Below are 21,944 nucleotides of genomic sequence, written 5' to 3'. Positions count from 1 at the left end.
ATCATCATCATCATCATCATCATCATCATCATCATCATCATCATCATCATCCGTTTCTGCAGGTTCATACCTGTGGCATCCTTAATTGAGTCCATCCATCTAGCATGTGGTCTTTCTCTCTTTCTAATTCGCTCCACTTTTCCTAGCTTTATTGTGTTTTCTAATGAGTCATGTCTTCTCATGATGTGACCAAAGTAAGGCATCCTCAGTTTAGTCATCTTTGCCTCCAGGGAAATTTCAGGCTTGATGTGTTCTAGGACCCACCTATTTGTTCTTTTTGCTGTCCATGGTGTCATCAGCACTCTTCTCTAGCAACACATCTCAAGTGAATTAATTCTCTTTTTGTCCATTTCTTAATTGTCCAACTCTCGCATCCATACATTGTAATGGGGAATACAATTGTGTGTAGGATTCTGACTTTTGTGTTTAGTTGTATGTCTTTGCTCTTTAGGACTCTTTCTAGTTTTTTCATAGCGCCTTCCCCATTCTTAGCTTTCTTCTGGTTTCTTCTCTGCAGTCCCTGTTCTGATAGGAATTCTTCTACTATATCTATATCTTCATTGTCTAGTTTGAACTTGTCAAGATCTTCCGTGGTCATTATTTTTATTTTCTTTTATGTTCAACTGTAAGCCTGCCTTTGCACTTTCTTCCTTGATATTCCTCAGTAGTTGCGTTAGGTCTGCAATGTTTTCTGCTAATATCTGCATATCATCTGCATATCTTAGAATGTTGATGCTTCTTCCTCCTATTTTCAATCCACCTGCTACTGTGTCCAAGCCTACTTTTCATACAATATATTCTGCATACAAGTTGAAGAAATAGAGTGAAAGGATGCAATCCTGCCTGACCTCATTGTCAGTTGGGAACCATTCTGTTTCTCCATGTTCTTCATGTTCTGTTCTAACAGTAGCTTCTTGTCCTAAATACAGATTCCTCATCAGGACTTTTAGATGTGTTGGCACTCACATGTCTTGAAGAGCATTCCATAGTCTTTCATGATCTATGCACTCAAAAGCTTTGTTTTAGTTTATAAAACACATACTGATTTTCTTTTGGAATTCTTTGATGCGCTCCGTTAGCCATTGTATGTTTACAGCATGGTCCCTAGTAACTCTTCCTCTCCTGAACCCCACTTGACCTTTGGAATTTCTCTCTCCATGTATGGTTGGAGTCTATGTTACAGAATTTTGAGCATGATTGTGCTTGCATTGGAGATTAGCGCTATGGTCCTATAATTGCTGCAGTCTTTTGTGTCTCCTCCTTTCTTGTGGATGGGGATGTAAATTGTTCTTTTTCCCAATCTATGGCCACCGTTTTGTTTTCTATATCTGTTGGCATATGTTGGTTAAGATTGTAGTTGATTCTGCGACTGTGAATTATAGTAATTCGATTGGGATGTCATCTATTCCTGGTGATTTGTTTTTCCCCATTTCACTTTTTGTAGCTTCTACCTTACTTTTTAGAATTTGAGGTTCCTCTTCATATTGCTCTTCGTCCTACATTTTTTCATCTCTTTTGTATAGCTTTTCTGTGTATTTCCTCCAAGAAAAATCCTACGATGAGGCAGCCCAAGGGAGACACAGAGATGACCAAAAGGCATAGAAAAACTCAAAAGATGAGAAGACAAATAGTAGACACGCTAAAAATGCAAATGCTGTCTGAAGCACACATATAGGAACATGGAACATCAGAAGCATGAGGCAGGGGAAACTAGACATAGTAAAAAGAAAAAAAATGGAATGTATGAACATAGCAGTACTATGAGTACTATGGGATAAATGAGCTAAAATGGACAAGAATGGGTCACTTTGACTCAGACAACTACACAGTGTTCTACTCAGGAAATCAAAAGACATGAAGGAACAGGTTGGCCTTCATACTAAGGAGAGATGTGGCAAACGCAGTCCAAGGTTGCAATGCAAAATCAGACCAAATAATCTCAACAGGGTTCTGTGGTAAACCTGTAAATATCACCATAATACAGGTATATACACCAGCCACAGAGGTAAAAAGTAGAAGGAATTGAAAAGATTTTATGAAGGAGTCCAGAAAGAAATTCTATGAAGGAGTCCAAGAAGAAACTATCAGCTTGACATTCAACACAGGATGTCAAGCTGATAATAGAAGATGGAATGCAAAAGAAATTAGGCAGGTGAACATCTGATAGATTTTTGTGTGGCCAATATGCAAATAGCTTCTTCTTACAACTAGAAAGAAGACTACACACATGGACATCACCAGATGGCCAACACAAAAACCAAATAGATAACATAATCAGAAGCGAAAGCTTCATCCTGGTGGCCAAAACTAAACCAGGTGCTGACTTGGTACAGAGCACGAACTACTGATATCAAAACTAAAAGTAAAACTGAAGGAAAAAAAAATCAAAAACAGTCATCGTACCAAAATATGACTTGAACAACATGTTAACAGAATTCACTGACAAAATAAGAAACATATTTGCACTATTAAGCATAATGGACCAAGAACCAGAAGAACTGTGAGTAGACGCCAGAGATGCAATAAAGGATAAATGCAGACAGACACTTACAGTAGTCAAAAAGAAGAAGAAACAATGGATGACAGATAAAACTGTGAAGATATATCATTAAATATGAAAGTCAGAATCAACCTTGACCTAATTTCTAATTTTTATTTATGGTTGTGAAAGCTGGGCAATGAAGAGAGCTGATAGAAAGAAATAGTTTGAATGTGTTGGAAGAGAATTCTACAGATACCATGGACTACTAAAAGTCGAATCGGTTCAAGGGCAGATCAGGCCTGAACTCTCACTAGAAACTAAGATATGTAAACAGAGGCTGTTAGAATTTGAAAAACAAAAACAATAATCATATTTGGGCTACGAGGCCATGTTCTGGAAGAATTTATTCATGATGTTTCACCTGCATCTATGGCTGGCCACAAACTGCTGGTGGCGGCGCAAGCACGTTGCTTCTGCGCAGGTCCATCTGGATGGCATGCAGCAGTGACATCATAGCTGTGCACGCCGTCTGGACAGTTCCTCACAGCTATGGCATCATGGTGGCATACTAGGGTTGCAGGGCGTGTGCACGTGTCGCCCCAAGGCAACCCTAGCATGTCGCCATGACGCCGCAAAGGGCCCGTCTATCCAGGGCCTGTGTTTCACATTATGTTGATCATGGGAGATAAACAGCAATAGGCATCTTTAATGGAGATAATTGTGCTTTCCTCATAGTGTTTTAAAACTGTTTTTAATTTAGTGCTGTTTTTAATATGATAGCTTGTTTTAGTTAATATGATTGATTTTTGATGTTTTAATCTGTGTTGTAAGCCACCTTGGGTCCTCCATCAAAAGAACAGAAAGTATATAAATAAAAATTACCCCCAAAGGACCTCCAAAGTCACATATTGTATCTTACAATAAAACGGAAGCAGCATAGTTGTGTGATCCATGAGATTTACATTACTTAGAAGCTGTTGTTACCTCTAAACAAAACAACAAACTGGCTTCTTGTTAAAGTCTATCACTCAGAAACAGTCTTATTTTGTTTCCCATTACCAAAGTGATTGCATAAATACAGTCTTACTGGGGTTTAAAAGAAGTTAGTATTTGTAATGATGTGGTGTAGTAAGGCCAGGGGATCCATGTTTAACAGTTAAAGGGACGTCTTTACAGTTGATGTGTACCAGTAGTGTTTAACTGCTACCAGGTTAAAAAGTGGGTTTTGTGACAATACATTTTTTGTAATAAGTCAGATTATGAAGGATTTGGGCAAGATACTCTTAACATTGCACCCAACCATGCATCCTCTTGACCTTTGTCCATCTCAGTTCATTAAAACCACCCATGGGCGGTGGGATGTGGGGTTGGCAAGACAGGTCTACGGGATGGTTAGTGTTCAAAAGAGACAATTGGACCACCACTTACGAAAAAGCTTTTTCTGGACTCAGAATTTTATAACAACTATTGTCTTGTGATAAATAATCCTTTTAAAGACAAAGCACTTGAGAAATGATACAGCACAGCTGTGGAGGTTTTTTTGAAGGACATGGACTATCTAGAGTCCTATTTCTTTAGAGGTGTCTATTATTTGATTCATTTATATCCTGTCTTTTTCCCAATAATGGGACTCAAAGTAGATTGCAACTTATTAAAAACATTAGATTTAAAACTATACACAAACATCAGTAAAATATATTAATATACTGTATTTTAAAAGTTCCCAAATATAAGGACAGTCACATTTTTCCATTTATCAAATGTTTGCCTTATAAAAGATCAGTGTGAATCTGCACATTAAAATTGCCATTTTCTACATTTCCGAAGAGAGCGGCAGGGCTTCTTTCTTCCATAGCTCTTGGTGCCGAATTTAAATTATATCAGCATAACATTTCCATTCCCTCTGAATACTACAGATACTCAGAGAAGAATATTTTGCTTTTCTCAATACAAATTTGGATTCAGATAAGCAATTGGAAAGATAAACTTTTGTTAACTATAGTTGTTAGCTAACAAATTTATGTTTTTCCAGATGTGTACATTGTTCACTATAGTTTTTAGCAAAGCCAGTGTGGTGTAGCAGTGTCAGACTAGGAGACCAGGGTTGAATCCCTGCTTGGCCATGGAAACGGTTCAGTGTGGTTTTGGGACAAAATCAGCTGTAGTCTCCTTGATGAATAGCATGAACAGAGGAATGGGGGGAGCCACTTTTCTTGATCTTTTGAGAACCATCAACTGTGGTATGTTACTGGACTGGCTACATGTAGTAGAAGTCACTGATTTAACAGTGGTTCTGCTTTTGCCTGCAAATTTGATTCTTGAGACTGGCATGGAGTATTGTGTCTTGGCCTGTAGGCAACTCCTGTATTAATTACCCCACAACTCCAAATAGAATTCTCAACTCCTGTAAAACATTAAGGGATTATTATTATTATTATTATTATTATTTTAGATGTGTAAATCCAATGGACTACTGGTCTTAAATGAAAGTCTGATTCCAAGTGTATCTGAGCAGCACAAACCTGAAGTTACAAAAGGTAAAAATTGTTGTTACAAGTATTAAAAATACTATTAGACTATGGGGGAAACGGAAATTTCTGCAATAATGCCAAGTACTGTTTTACTTGAGACATGGCTTGATGTATAGCTTGATGCCAAGATTGGCTTCAGACAAATCTAAAACCAATTTACAGTTTGATCAATGTAAATTTATAATTCTGTTTTAAAATTTTCAGCTATTTTGACAGACCTATGTAGACTTACTCAAGTTGTAGAACTCATCCAGAAGACAATGCTCACTGCAGTTTTTTTAAAATTAGAGAATTTAATAGAAAAACACTTATCAGTCACTTGACCTTTCCTATCTCTTCCATAGCACTATTGGTGTTATGGTATACAACTGGTATTGTAAGCCTTTAAGGCTACCATATATACTTGACTATAGGTTGATCACATGTACAAATTGAGGGCAAGTTTTGGGGCCAAAGTTATGGATTTTGGTATGACCCATGGATAAGTCAAGGGTAAAACTTTGAGGCTTCTCGGGGCAAGGTGGCTCTTCAGCATTTCCCTAGCAGTGGACAGAAGCTGTTTCTCTGCCGCAGTGAGAAAGCACCAAAGAGCCCTGGTTGCAGCCATTTGTTCCTTGGAGTGGGGTTAAACAGTCACAGACACCCTCTGCCCCTTCAATCTTGCCAAGAAACCTACTTTTATAGTAGATTTTCCTTGGAATGGAAACTCTTTATTGCTGGCCCGTCCACAGTTGTCTGCAGCGGCTGGCTTGTCTTCTCACAGAGGTTAAGGAGGAGGCAGGGGTGAGCCAAACATAAAAGGAGCTAGGGCCAGGAGAGGGAAAAAGTGTAAGCGTACACACATACATATGATGGACTAGAGAAAGGTGTGTGTGTGTGTGTGTGTGTGTGTGTGTGCACGTGCGCTTGTGACTGGATCAGCTGTTACTCCCATAAAAATAAAAATCATCCTACACTCTCTCTGCTTCCAGCAGCCCATTCCCAGGCAGGGAGGGAAAGTGGGAAGGAAGGTGTGTGCGTTTTTATCACTGGATCAGTTGTTACTCCCAAAGAAATAAAAATTGCCCTGCACTCTCTCTGCTTCTAGCAGCCCATTCCCAGGCACAGAGGGAAAGTGGGGAGGAAAGTGTGTGTCTCTCACTGAATGAGCTGCCATCATTGGCATTACTATATTGACTTATACGCGGGTTCATTATGGGCAGCTTTCAGCTTACACTGAAGCTGCCTGGGAAATGGGAGAATGGCATGTGCACCTGTGGCGCATGTGCACGGCTGCGCAACAAGCATGAGCCCCATTATATCCAATGAGGCTCATCATACGCACTTTTTGCTTTGCACAGGGTGGTGGTGGTTCCAGAATGGATCCCCTGTGTAAAGCAAGGGCCCACTGTATATAAGTTGAACCAGGATTTTGGGGTCAATTTTTGGGCATAAATTTCTCAATTTATAGACAAGTAGATATGGTATGTGTTAATGTCTATCTCATCACTTCTGAAATTACTACATTTCAAGTAGCATTTAATAAGCTTCCAAAACCATTCCAAAATTCTGTTGGAGACTCAGATTTACTTATTTCCACAACATTTACAAGCTTTGTAAACACACCTCTGTTTTTAGTGATTTAAGAATAATAAATAGTCTATTTTCTTTACTTTCTAGAAGTTGCTTGTTTTTTGTTTCATCACTTGTGTCCTTCTCAGCCCAACAGTTCTTAATTCTGTCTTGGCAGAAAGAATAACATATAGTAGAGATTACCTTTTGAAGCTTTCAGAGGTTTCACTTGCCCAAAAGAAACCAGAATTTCTTCCTGATCATCCTGTTGTGCTTGAAAAACCAGTAAGTACTTGCATTTCACACTGAGTTTGAAAGCATTTAAGATACATTTTAGTGTGTAGTTTATTACTAGATTTCATGGCCAAAGCAGCACCTGGGGGGCAGGGTGTGGAGGAAAATCAGCAGAAGAAACTGGTTAGAGGCAGCTGGTGTGAAGAGAACTCTTTCTTCTATAAGCAACCTCTCTCTCTCTCTCTCTCTCTCTCTCTCTCTCTGTGCCTCTCTCTTTCTATCTCACCAGCATTGCTTATACAGTGCACCCACATCATACGCGGGCGCATTATATGCTGCTTTCAGCATACACTGAAAGCAGTGCCGCTTCTTTCAAACCATGCGCTGGAAGGAACAATGGTGCGCGCTCCCGTGGCGTGCACACACTGGCACCGCACGCCACCACAAGCACGAGCCCTATTACTTGTAATAGGGCTCGAGCATACGTGTTTTTTTGTTTTACGTGGGGGGGGGGGGAACGGATCCCTGCATAAAACAAGGGACTGTACCAACAAAAGTTATTGGATGACATGTTTAGATTTCTTATATTTCAGTATTTTACAGTAACAGTAATTTCTGTTATTCTGAAGAAAAAACATTTAAAGTAAATATGATCAGAAATCTTTGTATGTAACCAATTAAAACTACAATATTGGGTTTTGGAAGAAAGCTACTAATTGTTCAATGCTTAAAATTTCCATGAGTTCAAAGAACAGTCTGTGGTGAGGGACTTGTTTTAGATTTACAAATTAAGCAATGATTCAGATGGGTGCACAGTTATGCTCTTCCCCCCTTCCCAGCAGGTTTTCTTACCCTTGGTACACAAAACTATTTTATGTAGACTATGTACTGGGAAGTTCCTTAAATAATCTGGTGAAGTCTAGTTCAGAACCATAATAAAATGTTTAATGCAAATATTCTTAATTAAACTTGGTGCTGGGATTTTTTGTCTTGTAGAAAAACTACAGTTTAATGTCTGCCTCAAGCGATGATACGTCTTTCTGAAGATGAAGAATATGTCTTTTTTTCACCACTGAAAAAATTAAGGGAATGTGATCTGTAGTGACAATAGACTGTAATCAGTTTTATCTTTTAGTATACTAAAACTGTACTCATCACTTCATGCCTGGAGTAAAGCTATTTTCAAAAAGAAAATACTTGGTAGATCAACTTCAAAGTTTTGTATGACTGTACCAATATTGCATTGAGTTTTAGGGTTATAAGAGAGACAGCTGTTGGAATGAGGTAAGAATACTGTATCAAGTTGAGGTATTTTATATAAAACAATATGCTATCATACCTACTAGTATCCCAAAGATGTTGAAATGTAATCTTTTTGCTGCAACTAATGAAAAGAAATATGGAAGAGTTCAGGCATACTGTATGGCTGCCTACTGCAAACACTGACTCCCTGTAGCTGCATGAACCTACTGTATAGCATTTTTTTTAGACAATTACTATAGGATAAATGTTTATTTTTAAAAGGGATTGATGAGATACTCTCCCATATCTAAAATACTGACTTTTCTTTTATTAAAGAAAATTCTTAAATTTGTCTTTTGAAATTATTGGGACTTATAAGTCCTTTATTGTGATTGAATGGTGCTATTTTTGTAATGTTGCAACCCCTCATGTGTGTTTCAGTACATGTAATATTGGTTTGTATTAATAATTCTGGACCTTATCACACATGGGGAGGGGTTGCAGCTCAGATCCGCAGTCACTCCTGTTCGAGCAATGCAAAGTGTGATGTTTTTCCACACCAGATCCAGAGTCACTCCTCTCTAGCAATGCGGATTGAGGTTAAAATGTGATGTTTTTCCACACCTGGTTGCCTTTCTGTTGTCCTTCCAAAGTGAGGGGCAAGTGAAGTCAGTTCGATTCCAAGCAAGTCATGTGATGCGGACTCAAGCAAAGGGGAGTGAGTGCACATTGTATTGCCACACCAGAGCATACTTTGAGGATTCAACGATTCGAATCGGCACCCTTGCACATGCTCAGTGGGGCTCTGGACGCTGTCCTCCTTCCCTGCCCCCTCCTTAGCTGTCATCCTTCATCAGGGTCTAGGAGAAGGCAGGGGATGATGGGATAGCTCGCTGGGGGTCCCTGGGGCCAGGATACTCCTCTGTCTCTTTACATGGTTTCCCCCTTTCCTACCTCAATACTTCTTAGCATTTCTTCTTAAGTTATATTATCTACCTACCAAGATGTTGAAGGTAAAGATAACAAATATTAATTTCTCTTTGCCTGAGTATATCATTCATTTACAAGGAAATCACTGTAATTCTTCTTAAACAACAAATCAAGTTGATCTGCTGTAGAATTGATTCTAGGCAATTTGTAAATTCAGCGTAAATATATTGATCTGTAACATCAGCATAAAGAAGAAAGGAAGTAAATAAAGATGGGAAAGTAGTTTTTGAAATGCAACTTACATTACAGCTTCAAAAGTCGCTAAATATAGCTTAATCACAAAACACGAACAGTGAAAATTCCAAAAGCTTCTTGTTACTAAACAATACAGGCTGAGTCTCTCTTTTCAGAAATGCTTGGGGACGAAAAGTGTTTTGGATGTTGGCAGTAGCTAGCTAGCTAGCTAGCTAGAATTTGGAATTCCTGTATTTTCACGTACGTACATAATGAGATATCTTGGAGGTGGGACCCAAACTGAAATACAAAATTCATTTAGGTTACATATCAAGCAAAGTTTGTGTACATTGAATCATCAGAAATCAAAGGTGCCACTATCTCACCCATCCATGAAAAAGGTTTTGGTATTTGAAATATTCAGTTTTCTAAATAAGGGAAACTACTATATAAACCTGTATAGGATTTATAAGGGATGCTAATTGGTGTACTCTGGCTGAGATCCTGTTTACTTTTAACGTAGGGTAAATATACTGCAGTATAGTTATGTTAGATGCCACATTTGTGCAACTGATTGTGCAACAGATGCCTGCTTTTCAGCACACTGATGTACAATGATTAATTAGCTCTGCAGTCACAAGGTCAAAAGTGAGGGCGCTGTCTGTGTTGTTGTGGAACAATGGACTGCTGTAGTTACACACATATAACACTTGAGAGAGGAGAACCATTTGTGCACCTATTTTTTCACTTGTGTAATGCCCCCAAAGGGTTCTGGCTTCAAACTTAAATTCATATCATTTTTGATGTATTATATCTGTTTTTCTTTTTTGAACTTGATAATACTTCAGCATTCTTCATTTGACATTTATTTATAAAATCAAAGTTTGAGTGAATTTTGAATATTCAACAAAAGCTGATTTTGGCTTGGGCTGTAGAGCTGGAATTTAATAATGGCATCAATACTTTCGCCTATAATTTTGTAGGACCTTTGAACAATGTAGTAATAAATCCTTCATGATTTCAAGAACAAGCTGAGCAGCAGATGGGCCAAATGAATTTTATATGTCTTGCTATACAGTTTCATGGTAGAGAGATGATGAAGGCCCAAATCCAGCTAAATTTAACTGTCATTGAGGTTGAACTATTATATTAAGTGGGGTGAACAGAAGATTCGGTAATACCATTTCTCTCTCTCTAAAAAGGAATTTTGATCTCTTGTTTATAATCTCAGATTATAAAATATACAGTAACTCTTTTTACCCGATGCTTATTTTTTTGTTATATTTATTTGCTCTGTTTTGTCTTCCAGTAACTGAATAAGACTTAACTACATAGCCCTTGTTGGAAGTAATGAAAGGTACTTATTGGTTTCTGTAGCCTTTGGGAAAGATGCTAACAAATTTGTTATATTTCCCTAACCACTAAACTTTATTACTGTTCCATGAAATTCAAGGTGGAATGGTGTTTGCTGTTTTGCAAATTGTTTTCTTGAGGTCCTATGTATCGACCTAAAGCTATCAAATAGGAGTTCAGTTCACAAAACAGAGCAGCAAAAGCTGAATCTTTCCTATCCACTACTTACAAACAAATACGAAAATAATAATCACACTTTGTTTGCAAACTTTATGCACCACTTCTGTACATGTAGTTGGGCTGATTTACTGCACATCAAGTTAGTAAGCAAAGGCAGCTGTGACCAATACAAGCTTATAGCATTATTATTCATTATACGTATATTCTTCTTGATTTCTGAAAATAAATTCACAAGATACTTTACAAACAGTTAATACATACAGTAAAATAAAAGATAAATAAAACAAAAAACATTTGAAACAAAGACCAATTCACACCATTCCTGAAAGTATCTGTGAAGACTTGTACACCTTAGCTGTTTTTAAATGGGAGTCTGCATCCATGAAGGAGTGCTTGTCATCTGTTAACTTTATTGGCTTTACTGTTATTCACTTGGTGCTATTTTAGAGTAATGTACAGATTATTATTAGTGTGGAACTGTAATGGCGCTTCTAGTTGTTGTTCAGCACCCACCAGGAAGCTGAAAAGAAAATATTTGTAATGGTTAGAAAATCCTGGTTTTTATACCTTTTTTCTTTTAGTTACTTCTGTATGTTGAGATTTCATGTTGCTACTTAGAACATCATAATAACAGTCTTACAGTGTGTAGGTGATAATCTTTTTTTTTCACCCCATAGTTGAAGAGTAGATCATGCCATAATGTCATCCTGAATCCAAGCTGTGCTTGTTTCTTTTTTTTGTTGAACAAACACACCACTGGTGACCCCCAATTACCTTCCTCTTCCCACCCAGATGTCATTCCATTGGATGCCTGCTAGCATGATTGGCCATACAGTCATATGTGTGATGCAACACCTGTACAATGCATCAGTGCATCAGGGTGCTCAGTGATTGGCAAAACACAATCATGAAGACTCCCCATACATGCCTCCTTTCTCCCCATGCCCTCCTACTGGTTTGTGTATGTTGTAACTATAGCCATTGCATTATTGGCAATTGTGTTTTTGCTTTGCTTCAATCCTGTGCTGGCACCAGGCTGTGTATATGCCAGAACAATGAAGCACATTTTCCTCCTTGAGCTGGAGTAGCCCATCTGATTTTTGTTCTGGTTTTTAGCCCTGGAACACGGCTTCATCTCACTTTCCAGCCAGTTTTGTCTTGCTCATCATTTAAACACCTTGCCTTCAAACCTTTTAAAAGCCACTTTATTTGGCCAGTGCAGACTACCCCATTTTCCAACACTCAAACCATGATGCATCATGATGCCACTCTGACTCAATCCTATTATCTCCATCGTTATTTTTTTCCCTTTTGTTTATATAGCTAGTAGGCGAGCCAATGACCTGGTTTATTTACATGTTTGAAATTATATTGTTTAAGGTATCTTATCTTTCTCTCTGTTCCTTCATTTGTGACCATAGAAGGTTGCTTTTGTACTGATTTTGGCTTTTGAAGAATTTCTTTATTTTGAGATATATTAGCTAAGTTCTTTTCTGATACCACAAGCTAATTCCTTAGATATCCTGATCATGTCAATCCTGGACCATGATCAATGTCTACTGGAATAAAAAGTGAAATCTTGGGTATTTGGTTCCTTGTATCTTTATTAACTGTTGTTCTATTAATTGAAAAAAAAAATATTTTGCCATTTTACCTTGTCCTTTCCCCCCCCCCCTTTACTGTTTTGTCCTGTCCAGGGATAAACCCACCACTCCATTCTAATCTTCAAGTAAAAAGTGTCATTCATAACAGTGTTCTGCCAAAATTTTCTTTAAATCATTAGAGAAAGACAGATTTTCTTTACGTGAGACAGATAGACCTATCAAAAGTAATGTCTTCCTTTCTATTGTAATTTTAGCTTCAGCATATTCACTGTGAGTACATTGGTAACATTTACATTCTAGTTATCTTCCAGCCAGTGCCATTGGACCCAATATGCCAGGAAGCCAAAACAGTTCTGTATTATGGAAGAGTATACAGGGAAACAATGATGCACCCCATTTTTGGACTCTTCCAGCATTGTGGTGACAGAAGTGACATCACATAATTCTAGGTTCTGTTTTAGGGAGTGAGTTAAGAACATTTTTAATATATAAAGGTGTCCTTTCCCTGAAACACCACTGGCTGGCATCCTGTTAGTGAGCTGCAATGTTGCAAGTCAAACTTACACCGTTGTCACTCACTTTTGGTTGCTGTGGAGGTTGGAATTGTGTACCAACTACACAATGACCAAAATCCCCTGCAAAACTCACAGTTTCTCTGCTGTGGCTCCTCCTCCCAACATGAACATTTTCTGGCCAGTAGAGAGTAGGGAAAACAGCTGAGAAACATCAATCAGCTGGATAAACATCAATATAAATAGTATCAATGTATTCACTGAATATGCTGAAACTAAAATGGGTGCTCATTACCAAAGAGGAGAAAGCAACATTGTTCCCAGGAAGGTATCTAGCAGAGTTCCAAAAATTCTCAGGGATGAATAGAGGACCTCTGAGATATTCCAAAGGATGCCTGTTATTGTGTGTCCAGTTATAAGAAAATCCCCCTGCTCTCTGCAAGCCAGGATATGCTCGTTGGAGAAGGTGAGGTTGGTTGGACTGCAGATGTGTCGTTAGTTATACGTGTGAGACACCTCTCAATACAGAATCTTCTCCAATATATTGGTATTTTGACCATTTTGCTCAGTATCAGTGTTTCGAGGCCATTATGTTGGAGAGAGCAGGTGGGGGGGACCACACTAGTGCACACAAAGGAATGTATGTAGCTTTCGTGTAGTTTGCATGATTTCTACCCTATTAAATCATGAAGCCAACTGTAGTTAATAAACATATATTTTGTCAAAGTGGGTATGTAGTGGGAGCCATACAGGAATTTGCTGTTTACAATAGCTATTGCTGTATTCAGGTTCCACTATATTCAGTAAGGATTACATGCAAGGAGCTGTATTTTAGTGTATTATGCCATGGCATATGCTTCAGTGGCATTCTCCTGGAAATAAACTCAATCAAATACTGTATACTAATTTCCGCTTCTGAATGAACTTGCATAGGTAAGGGTTGTAGCTTTGGTTGTCATACACAGACCGTTGACTGAAAAGAAAGAATGGTAAAGGGATGCTTCTTTGCTGTTTCCTCTAGAATGGAATATGGATGCAGAGAGGGAAGACAGTAGAGAACAAGGAAAAGACAGTATCCCTACATAAATTTTAAAATATTACCAGGCACTAGCATTGTTGTAATATGTTCTGGCATTTTCAGGCAATCCACGTTACTCCTTTGGAATGTCTTGCTGTAATTTGTCTGCAAGTGACTATAGAAATAAATATTACATTTAGATATTTACATTTCCCTTTCTATATCAGTCCACACTTACATGCCAGTGAGCATAAATTTACAAGTTTATAATGTATTTGTTATAGTATGTTTCTTTGATAAAGGAAGCAAAAGTACACTGACCATAATTAATGGCTGAGTTCATGTTTACGACATCCCATTTTGTCACTTCAAAAGTGCACAGTGTTAAAGGATTAATAACTAGGCACCACTCAGGTAGAGCTGTTGTTTAGGAGCATGGTGCCTCTGTAGCAGTCCCTGTGATTTGTCTTACTCAGGCTTCTTACTTGCACCTAGTAAAAAGTCCAGCGGTGGATCCCTAAGTTTTTCATTTCTTTGAAAACCACCAATAGTGTTAATTCAACAAGAAGAAATCTGCTTGTCTTTTGGAATATTTCTGTATTTTGTCAGAGCAGTTTTCAGACGCATCAATGCCTTTATGATGGTCAGATTTATTAAAACTGACAGCATGCTTTTATCTCCTTCTTACATGCTTCCACCTTTGTTAATAATTTGTTAATCCAAGTATTCTGAGTAATAGCTAAAGGTTTTATACAGTTACAGGAAGAACTTGGTATTCTAGCAAAGTGTATTAACTGTTCCTGTCTAGTGATAGGTAGGTAGGAATTAGTGATACAGTTCTCTTTAACTAATAAACTAATAGAAAAAACTGACACACAGTAAGCAGCTTATATTTTAAAAAGCGTGACCTTTCACAGCCCTATATGTAATGGCAAATACTGTTTTTTTTTTGTGGGGGAATCATAGTATCATAGAGTTGGAAGAGACCGCAAGGACCATCCAGTCCAACCCCCTGCCATGCAGGAAATCCAAATCAAAGCATCCCCAACAGATGGCCACCCAGCCTCTGTTTAAAGACCTCTAAGGAAGGAGACTCCACTATGCTCTGAAGGATTTTGTTCCACTGTCAAACAGCCTTACTGTCAGGAAATTCCCCCTAATGTTGAGGTGGAATCTCTTTTCCTGTAGCTTGCATCCATTGCTCTGGGTCCTAGTCTCTGGAGCAGCAGAAAACAAGTTAGCTCCCTCCTCAATACGACATCCCTTCAAGTATTTAAACAGGGCTATCATATCACCTCTTAACCTCTTCTCCAGGCTAAACATCCCCAGCTCCCTAAGGCATTTCTCATAGGGCATGGTTTCCAGACCTTCCACCATTTTAGTCACCCTCCTTTGGACCCACTCCAGTTTCTCAACATCCTTTTAAAATTTTGGTGCCCACAGCAGAATAGAGTGGCACCATTACTTCCCTTGATCTAGACACTATACTTCTATTGATGCAGCCTAAAATCGCATTGGCCTTGTTAGCTGCTGCATCGCACTGTTGACTCATGTTCAATTTGTGGTCTACTTGGACTCCCAGATCCCTTTTGCACACAGTCTCGTTCAGCCAGATGGCACCCATCCTATATCTGTGCATTTCTTTTTTCTGCCCTAAGTGCAGTACCTTACATTTCTCAGTGTTGAAATTCCTTTTGTTAGCTTTGGCCCAGCTTTCTAATCTATTAAGGTCATTTTGAATTTTGATCCTGCTCTCTGGGGTATTAGCTGCTCCTCCTAATTTGGTGTCATCTGCAAATTTGGTAAGTATGCCCCCAGTTCTGTCATCTAAGTCATTGATAAAGAGGAATTAACTTTTACTTCTATGTCTAGATCCAATTATGGCAGCATGGTTACACAGCCTCCAGTTATGCAAGCCATTTTATGCATTCCAGACATGAACAAGGATAATCCAATATATTCTTGGGAAAGTGGTTCTCTCTATTTGCCCATGTGACAACAGAGCCAGGTGGCTCAGTGAGTTTACATGCTGTTTGGGCATTCCAGCCTCTACATCAATAAGCCAAGATAGCCACTGAGTAGCCCACAGGGGTACTAGAAGCTCTCAGATGGATCTGTGGGGTGTCAAATGCCAGAATTGTCTGATTCATTACCGCTGGATGGATGGTTTTTTCCTCTGGGCACAGATCTTGTCAGAATGACAATACTTGCAGGGATTTTTGCTCTACCCGCACTAAGCTTGATCTTGGCCTTTAAAACAAGTTTCAGTTCTGACATTTTCAAACACATCCAATCATCGTAAAGTGTACAGTTGTGTGGATACCTGTTCCAGGCATTGTCATCCCAGAATTCATAAACAACGAAGTGGAGTCCACTTGAAAGCTTCTGAATAGAAACACTAGAAAGGGAGGGAAGGAGGGGGCAGAATTAGTTTGATGGATAAACAACCAAACAAGAATGAAGAAGTGATAGGCTCAGTTGGTGCATATCGGTGAAAAGCCATGGCAAGCTAGGCTTCCCTTCCCTTTTCATTTCTTGGCCACGAGGAGATGGAAAGTGGTTTTGAAAGAAATTGCAGTTCCCATGTGTTACAGGAAACTTGTTCAGAAGCTGCTTCACAGGCACAAAAGAGAAAGATGAGAAGGGGAATGAGACTAAAATTCACCAGCTGATTCTCACAGCAGGAAAGTGTGGCTCTGTGGTCTCTGTGTCACATACCTATGGTCTTGTGCTTACACAGAGCCATCAGCTGGAATATTCTAGACCTGAGGAGCCTTGGTGAGATCCCTAACCTGATCCCTGATCTTTCTTGTCTTGTGATTGCTTGGCCACAGCATAGGCGTCATTCAACAGTATGTAACTGAGGCTGAGCTTCCAAATAGACATTTTAATTGAAGGGAAATAAATCCAGTAAGAAGTATTACTAATTATTATCTGAATGGTATAATGAGGAATCCACACAATTCGAATTATTTCCATGATCTGCCAGCCAGAGGCAGAGAATCCCATGGTCCTAGTCCCTTCTTCCCATTTCCTTCCCTAGTTTGCCCAGAATAAAGCCGTATGCCATAGTTTTCTACCTGTTTTCTTATTCTTACACTTTTCAGTCTTTTTTCTACCCTCTTTTCTAAGACCCCCCCCCCCCCCACACACACACATACACCTTCTACTCAGGTATTAAGAAGGGGTCACTGACACTTAGCTACTATTATTTTTTTCAGGTAAAGTAGCATCTGGCACCAACCTTGTAAGGTAAACATACAAGCAGCAGCTATGTGCATCAGTGGATCCTCATCCAAGTGGAAAGATGTGCAGCAAAGCCTACTTCCTTGAGCATTTGGCTGCTAACTAGACTGGAATGCTATCAGGTTTTACTCTCTTCAGACAAAATAACTGTGTTTTATTGTTAACTGCCCTCGGGTCAATCTCAAGCCATGGTGACCCTGTGGATAACACATCTCCAAGACTCCCTGTCCTCCACTGCTCTTCTTAGTTCCTGCAAATTCATACCCGTGATCTCCTTAACAGAGTCCATCCATCTAACGTGGTCTTCCTCTCTTTCTACTTCCCTCCGCCTTTCCAAGTATCATTGTTTTTTCTAATGAGTCCTCCCTCCTCACGATACTTCCGAAGGATGACAGCCTCAGTTTTGTCATCTTGGCGTCCAGGGAGATTTCTGACGTGATCTGATCTAGGATCCATTTGTTTGTCTTTTTGGCTGTCCAGAATATCCTCAGCACTCTCCTCCAGGACCACATCTCAAATGAATTGGTTTTCCTCCTATCTTCTTTCTTAACTGTCCAGCTCTCACATCCATACATGGTAACAGGGAAAACAATGGCTTGTACAATTCTGACTTTTGTATTCAGCTGTATATCTGCATTTTAGAATCTTTTCTAGTTCTTTCATAGCCGGACTCCCCACTGTTGATCTTCTGATTTCCTGACTGCAGTCCCCATTTCTATCAATGTTTGATCCCAGGCATGAGAATTCTTACTGCTTCTATGTTTTTGTCTAGCTGCAAAATGACTAGCTGCACAAATTGTCAAACTTGGAAGGACCAGCAGGTGGCACTACATACATGTAGAATACAATCTGCCAGGCCAGGGAGGAATGTCCTTTTCTTCAGGTATCTTGAAAATAAATATTTTTGTCTGACAAGTAATTCATTGTTTCTACCAAAACCATTGATTTATTGCAAGCGTTTCTTCATCCTTTTCCATTTCTATGCTTTTATTTCCTCTGTGTTGATAACAGTTCCCAGATATTTCATTTTTATTTTTACAGTTCTACATGAACAATAAATAGTACAAAACAAAATAGAATCAGCTGTCTGTATAAAAATTTTGAGTAGACTAACTGTTCTTCAGATGATGGATGCACCAGGTTTACTGATTGGCTCTGCAGTTCAGATTCTCCAGACACACTCTGAAGGTACATACAATAAAGTTACTTACAATAAATATATATTTAGCGTCGCTAATTTCTTCATGGTACTGCCTTCCTGAGATGAAAGGTATGAACTAGCATGAAGATAGCTAAAAGCACTGTAATTCGTTTTCTTTACTCTTATCTCTATGGCTGAGTTAATTGTTTCATCATTTTTCTGCTGTTCTTTAGAACTGGGTTGCCACTGAATGTTGGAATTTGATCTTCACAAATATTTGTACAGAAAAGTCTGTTCCTCAGCTTGTAGTTCTTCATGACCAAATGTGATTGCTTAGATTGTGGTGATCAGTCAACCAAAGCCTGAGAGTTCTTAGAGGCAGAGAAAACCAAGCATAAATTACTCTCTTTGCAACTTAAGTATGGTTTTCTGCTTTTGAGTGACTTGCTTTTCAGCAATGGTCAAATAGTCAAAATACCCCAGAGAGGTACGTTAAAGGAAAAAGAAAGTTGCCTTGTGATAGGAAGGGGTGATTTAAATAAATACTACTTAGTATTCTTACTGCTAGTGTAAATTTCTAACTGCCTTCCATCATTGATGTCAACAGCACTTGAATAACAAAACTGATATTTTCAAAATTCTATGGCAAGTATTTTATTTAGCTTTCAATACTTGAAAATTGACAGGATATTTACTCAGAAGTTGGTTCAAATGTGTACAGTGAGGTTTGCAGTTACCAAAGTAAATGGTAACCTTGGTGCTGCTTTTTTAACAGAAAATTTGGTACTAGAGGCATAAATTAGAAGGAAGGAATAGGAACAGGTTCTTGCACCACATAAAAACAAGAGCAGTTCAGCATGTTTCAGCAAACCTAATCCAAAACTAACACTATACACATGTGAAATGAAAAAAATTGAGTCAGGTAAGTAATGCATGTAAGTATTGCAGGTAAGTATCCCCATCCATGAAAAGGGAGACACGAAAGACTGCAGCAACTATAGGACCATAGCACTCATCTCCAATGCGAATAAAATCATGCTCAAAATTCTGGAATATAAGACTCCAACCATACATGGAGAGAGAAATTTCAGAGGTTCAAGCAGGATTCAGGAAAGACACTAGGGACTACAATGCAAACAAGATGGCTAATAGGGAAGCCTTTGATTGCATGGATCATGAAAGGCCCTTAAAGATATGGGAGTGCCAACACATTTGGTACCTCATGAGGAATTTATACTCAGGACAAGAGGCTACTGTAAGAACAGAACACGGAGAAACAGAATGGTTTCCAATTGACGAATCAGATAAGGCTGTATCCTTTTAAAGGCAGGCACACATGGCTGTTGAGTAGATGAGATCCCTGCTGTTTCCCAGCTCAGGTTTTATTAAATTGTTTATGGCAGCCACACTACAACCCAATTTCTCCACCCCTCCTTCACTATCCTCCCAATGCCAATGCTACTTTTTAAAAAAAAAAAAAGAACAACTTCTAGCTAGGTAGAAGACAAGGAGCAAAGGGGAGCAGCATGGTGTTAAAAACAAAATAGGAGCAGCTTTGTCAGAGGCTTTGTTAACTGAGGTAAGCCTGTGTTTCCTAATGTGTTAATGATTGCTGCTTCTGTTTACTTAAATGATTATTTAGCCTACTATGGTTTGTATTCTATCTGTTTGTAATTATGTCCCACTTGAACTCAAATAAGGCTTTAAAGCTACTAGACTGATTTAGATCTTCATCATAATATGAAGTGTGTTTATAGGATTTATTAATTAGTGACCTTTAGTGCTTATCTGAAATGGAAATTACCTTTGCTGACCTAAATGCATTGTGCCCACGCCATATGTGGGTGCATTATACGCGGCTTCCAGCTTACACAAAAATAGTGCACCAATCAAAGCAATGGCTGTCCCAAGCTGCGAGCATGTACCCCATTGTTTTTAATGGGGTACGGACATACACTGATTTACCCTTACGTGGTGGGATCTGGAACAGATCTCCCACGTAAGGGGAGGGCCCACTGTATATTCAACTCCTGAGAGAAATGTACTCACTGTAGACATCCATCCTGGGAAGAGGCGGTGTCCACATACTGCTTCAGAGCAAATCGGAATGGCTCAAGTTCTTCTGCTATTACTGACATCTGGCGCTGAACTATCATTATGTGCTGGCAAAAACAATAGAACAGTGGAATCAGTGAACATGCACTATATTCCTGCCATCAAATTAATTTTCTTCTGTTTCCAAAAGGTCAGTTCATGCATGAAATTTACACATATAATGCGGTTGCTGTTTCATGTAGTCACAGAATTGTTCAGCTGCAAGGGTCTCCAAAGACTGCCTTTTTTAGCTTGCTGCAAAGACAGGAGTCTATAGCTAAAGCGTTCCCAAGAGATGACCATCCGACGTTGTTTAAAAATGAAAGATAGGTCATCACTTTCTTTTCCAATGTTAAACTTATACTGGAATCTTCTTTCTTGTAATTTTTACTTTGGAATCTCCTTTTTAATTTTAATCAGGTCATAACATCTGGAGCAGCAATCAAGTTTAAGTGTCTTTCAGATATTTGAAGATGACTATTTCAGCTGTTAAACTTCTCCAGACTAAACACACCCATTGTTCATAGAATGAGTTTTCTATACCATTTACCATTTTGACCACTGCCATCTGGATACACTCAAGCTTGCCCATATCCTCATTAAAGTGATACTCAGAAATGAATGCAGTACTCCAGGATAGGTATGGTCAAAGCAGAATAGAGTGGTACTGTTCTTCTTGATACAGCCTAGAATTGTACTAATGTATTGCTACTGCATTACACTGCTGGTTCATGTTTAGTTTATATTCTGCTAAAGTCTAGATCCATTTAGTACAAACTGCTGAAAAGGCGGGTGTGGGAGTAGCCATTAAACAGTTCTACCTTCTTTCTGTCTCCCATGGTAGTCATCAGCTTCATTTATTACAAGTGGAAACTGCAGATAAAAATAGGGCACTGTAGTATGCCCCTCTTCTGTGTGCCTGGCAGTCAGCCATGTTATCGTCCAGGATATCATCATTGTCATCATCATCATATTTACATCCTACCTCCTTCTCTCCCCCCCCCCCCCCCCGTTTGTGACTCAAGGCAGCTTACAGCAGTTAAACATAGTGAAAAAGTAGCCTCATACAGATGTTAAAAATGCAATCAAACTATCAATAAAGTTAAAAACACTTAAAAACAAAACTATTAAAAAGAACAAAAAATAGACAGTGCAGCACATTAAGCAAGGCCCAATCCCCTTGAGCAGTCAAATGCAACAACCTTGAGCAGATTACCCATTCATTCTCTGTCCCTGCAGTTGTCTGCCCCTTTGCCCCATAGTATAGATAATTTTGATCTTTGGGCTGTTTGGGGGTTTCCCCCTTGTAAACTTTTATGTACTTCTAGAGTTCTGAGGCTGCTCATCTCTGTGTCTGGCTGGTGATATTCCAGTTATGTAAGGGTGAATACTGGTCTCCAATGGTCAATAATTGGAAAATCGTTAGTGACAATATGAAAGGTGCAGATAGTGTCAGTATATGTCTAATCCTGGTTTTTTTAAACCTTAGTATAACTGAAGAAATATAGGAAGAGGAAAAATAAAGAAAAAGTATAAAGATTACAACGGAACATCAAAGAAAAGACTCCCAGATCATGTTTACTTCCCTGTAG

General features: G+C 38.8%; 2 protein-coding genes across 6 annotated transcripts in view; one reads left to right on the top strand and one right to left on the bottom strand.

Annotated features, from left to right (window-relative positions):
* Window positions 1-8,579, top strand: part of C4H8orf88 (chromosome 4 C8orf88 homolog) — a 22,552-nt gene extending 13,973 nt beyond the window's left edge. For 3 of the 5 annotated variants that reach the window (XM_042461612.1, XM_042461613.1, XM_042461609.1), the window contains exons 4-6: window positions 4,935-5,019; window positions 6,743-6,849; window positions 7,795-8,579. In XM_042461612.1, the coding sequence (XP_042317546.1) occupies window positions 4,935-5,019; window positions 6,743-6,849; window positions 7,795-7,842 (240 nt within the window). In that variant the 3' untranslated portion in view covers window positions 7,843-8,579. The remainder of the gene's footprint in view (window positions 1-4,934; window positions 5,020-6,742; window positions 6,850-7,794) is intronic. The other 2 variants (XM_042461611.1, XM_042461610.1) reach the window with 2 other exon arrangements.
* A 524-nt stretch (window positions 8,580-9,103) lies between these two features.
* The window catches only part of NECAB1 (N-terminal EF-hand calcium binding protein 1), a 60,152-nt gene continuing 47,311 nt past the window's right edge, over window positions 9,104-21,944 (bottom strand). The window contains exons 10-13 of the mRNA XM_042466293.1: window positions 20,308-20,420; window positions 16,195-16,269; window positions 13,955-14,046; window positions 9,104-11,257 (exon numbers count right to left, since the gene is read on the bottom strand). Of these exons, the coding sequence (XP_042322227.1) occupies window positions 11,229-11,257; window positions 13,955-14,046; window positions 16,195-16,269; window positions 20,308-20,420 (309 nt within the window). The 3' untranslated portion in view covers window positions 9,104-11,228. The remainder of the gene's footprint in view (window positions 11,258-13,954; window positions 14,047-16,194; window positions 16,270-20,307; window positions 20,421-21,944) is intronic.

This window comes from Sceloporus undulatus, chromosome 4 (assembly GCF_019175285.1).
Source record: "Sceloporus undulatus isolate JIND9_A2432 ecotype Alabama chromosome 4, SceUnd_v1.1, whole genome shotgun sequence".
In the NCBI taxonomy this organism is placed as follows: Eukaryota; Metazoa; Chordata; class Lepidosauria; order Squamata; family Phrynosomatidae; genus Sceloporus; species Sceloporus undulatus.
The sequence above is the reverse complement of the archived record's forward strand: the minus strand, read 5'-3'. Positions and strand labels throughout refer to the sequence as shown.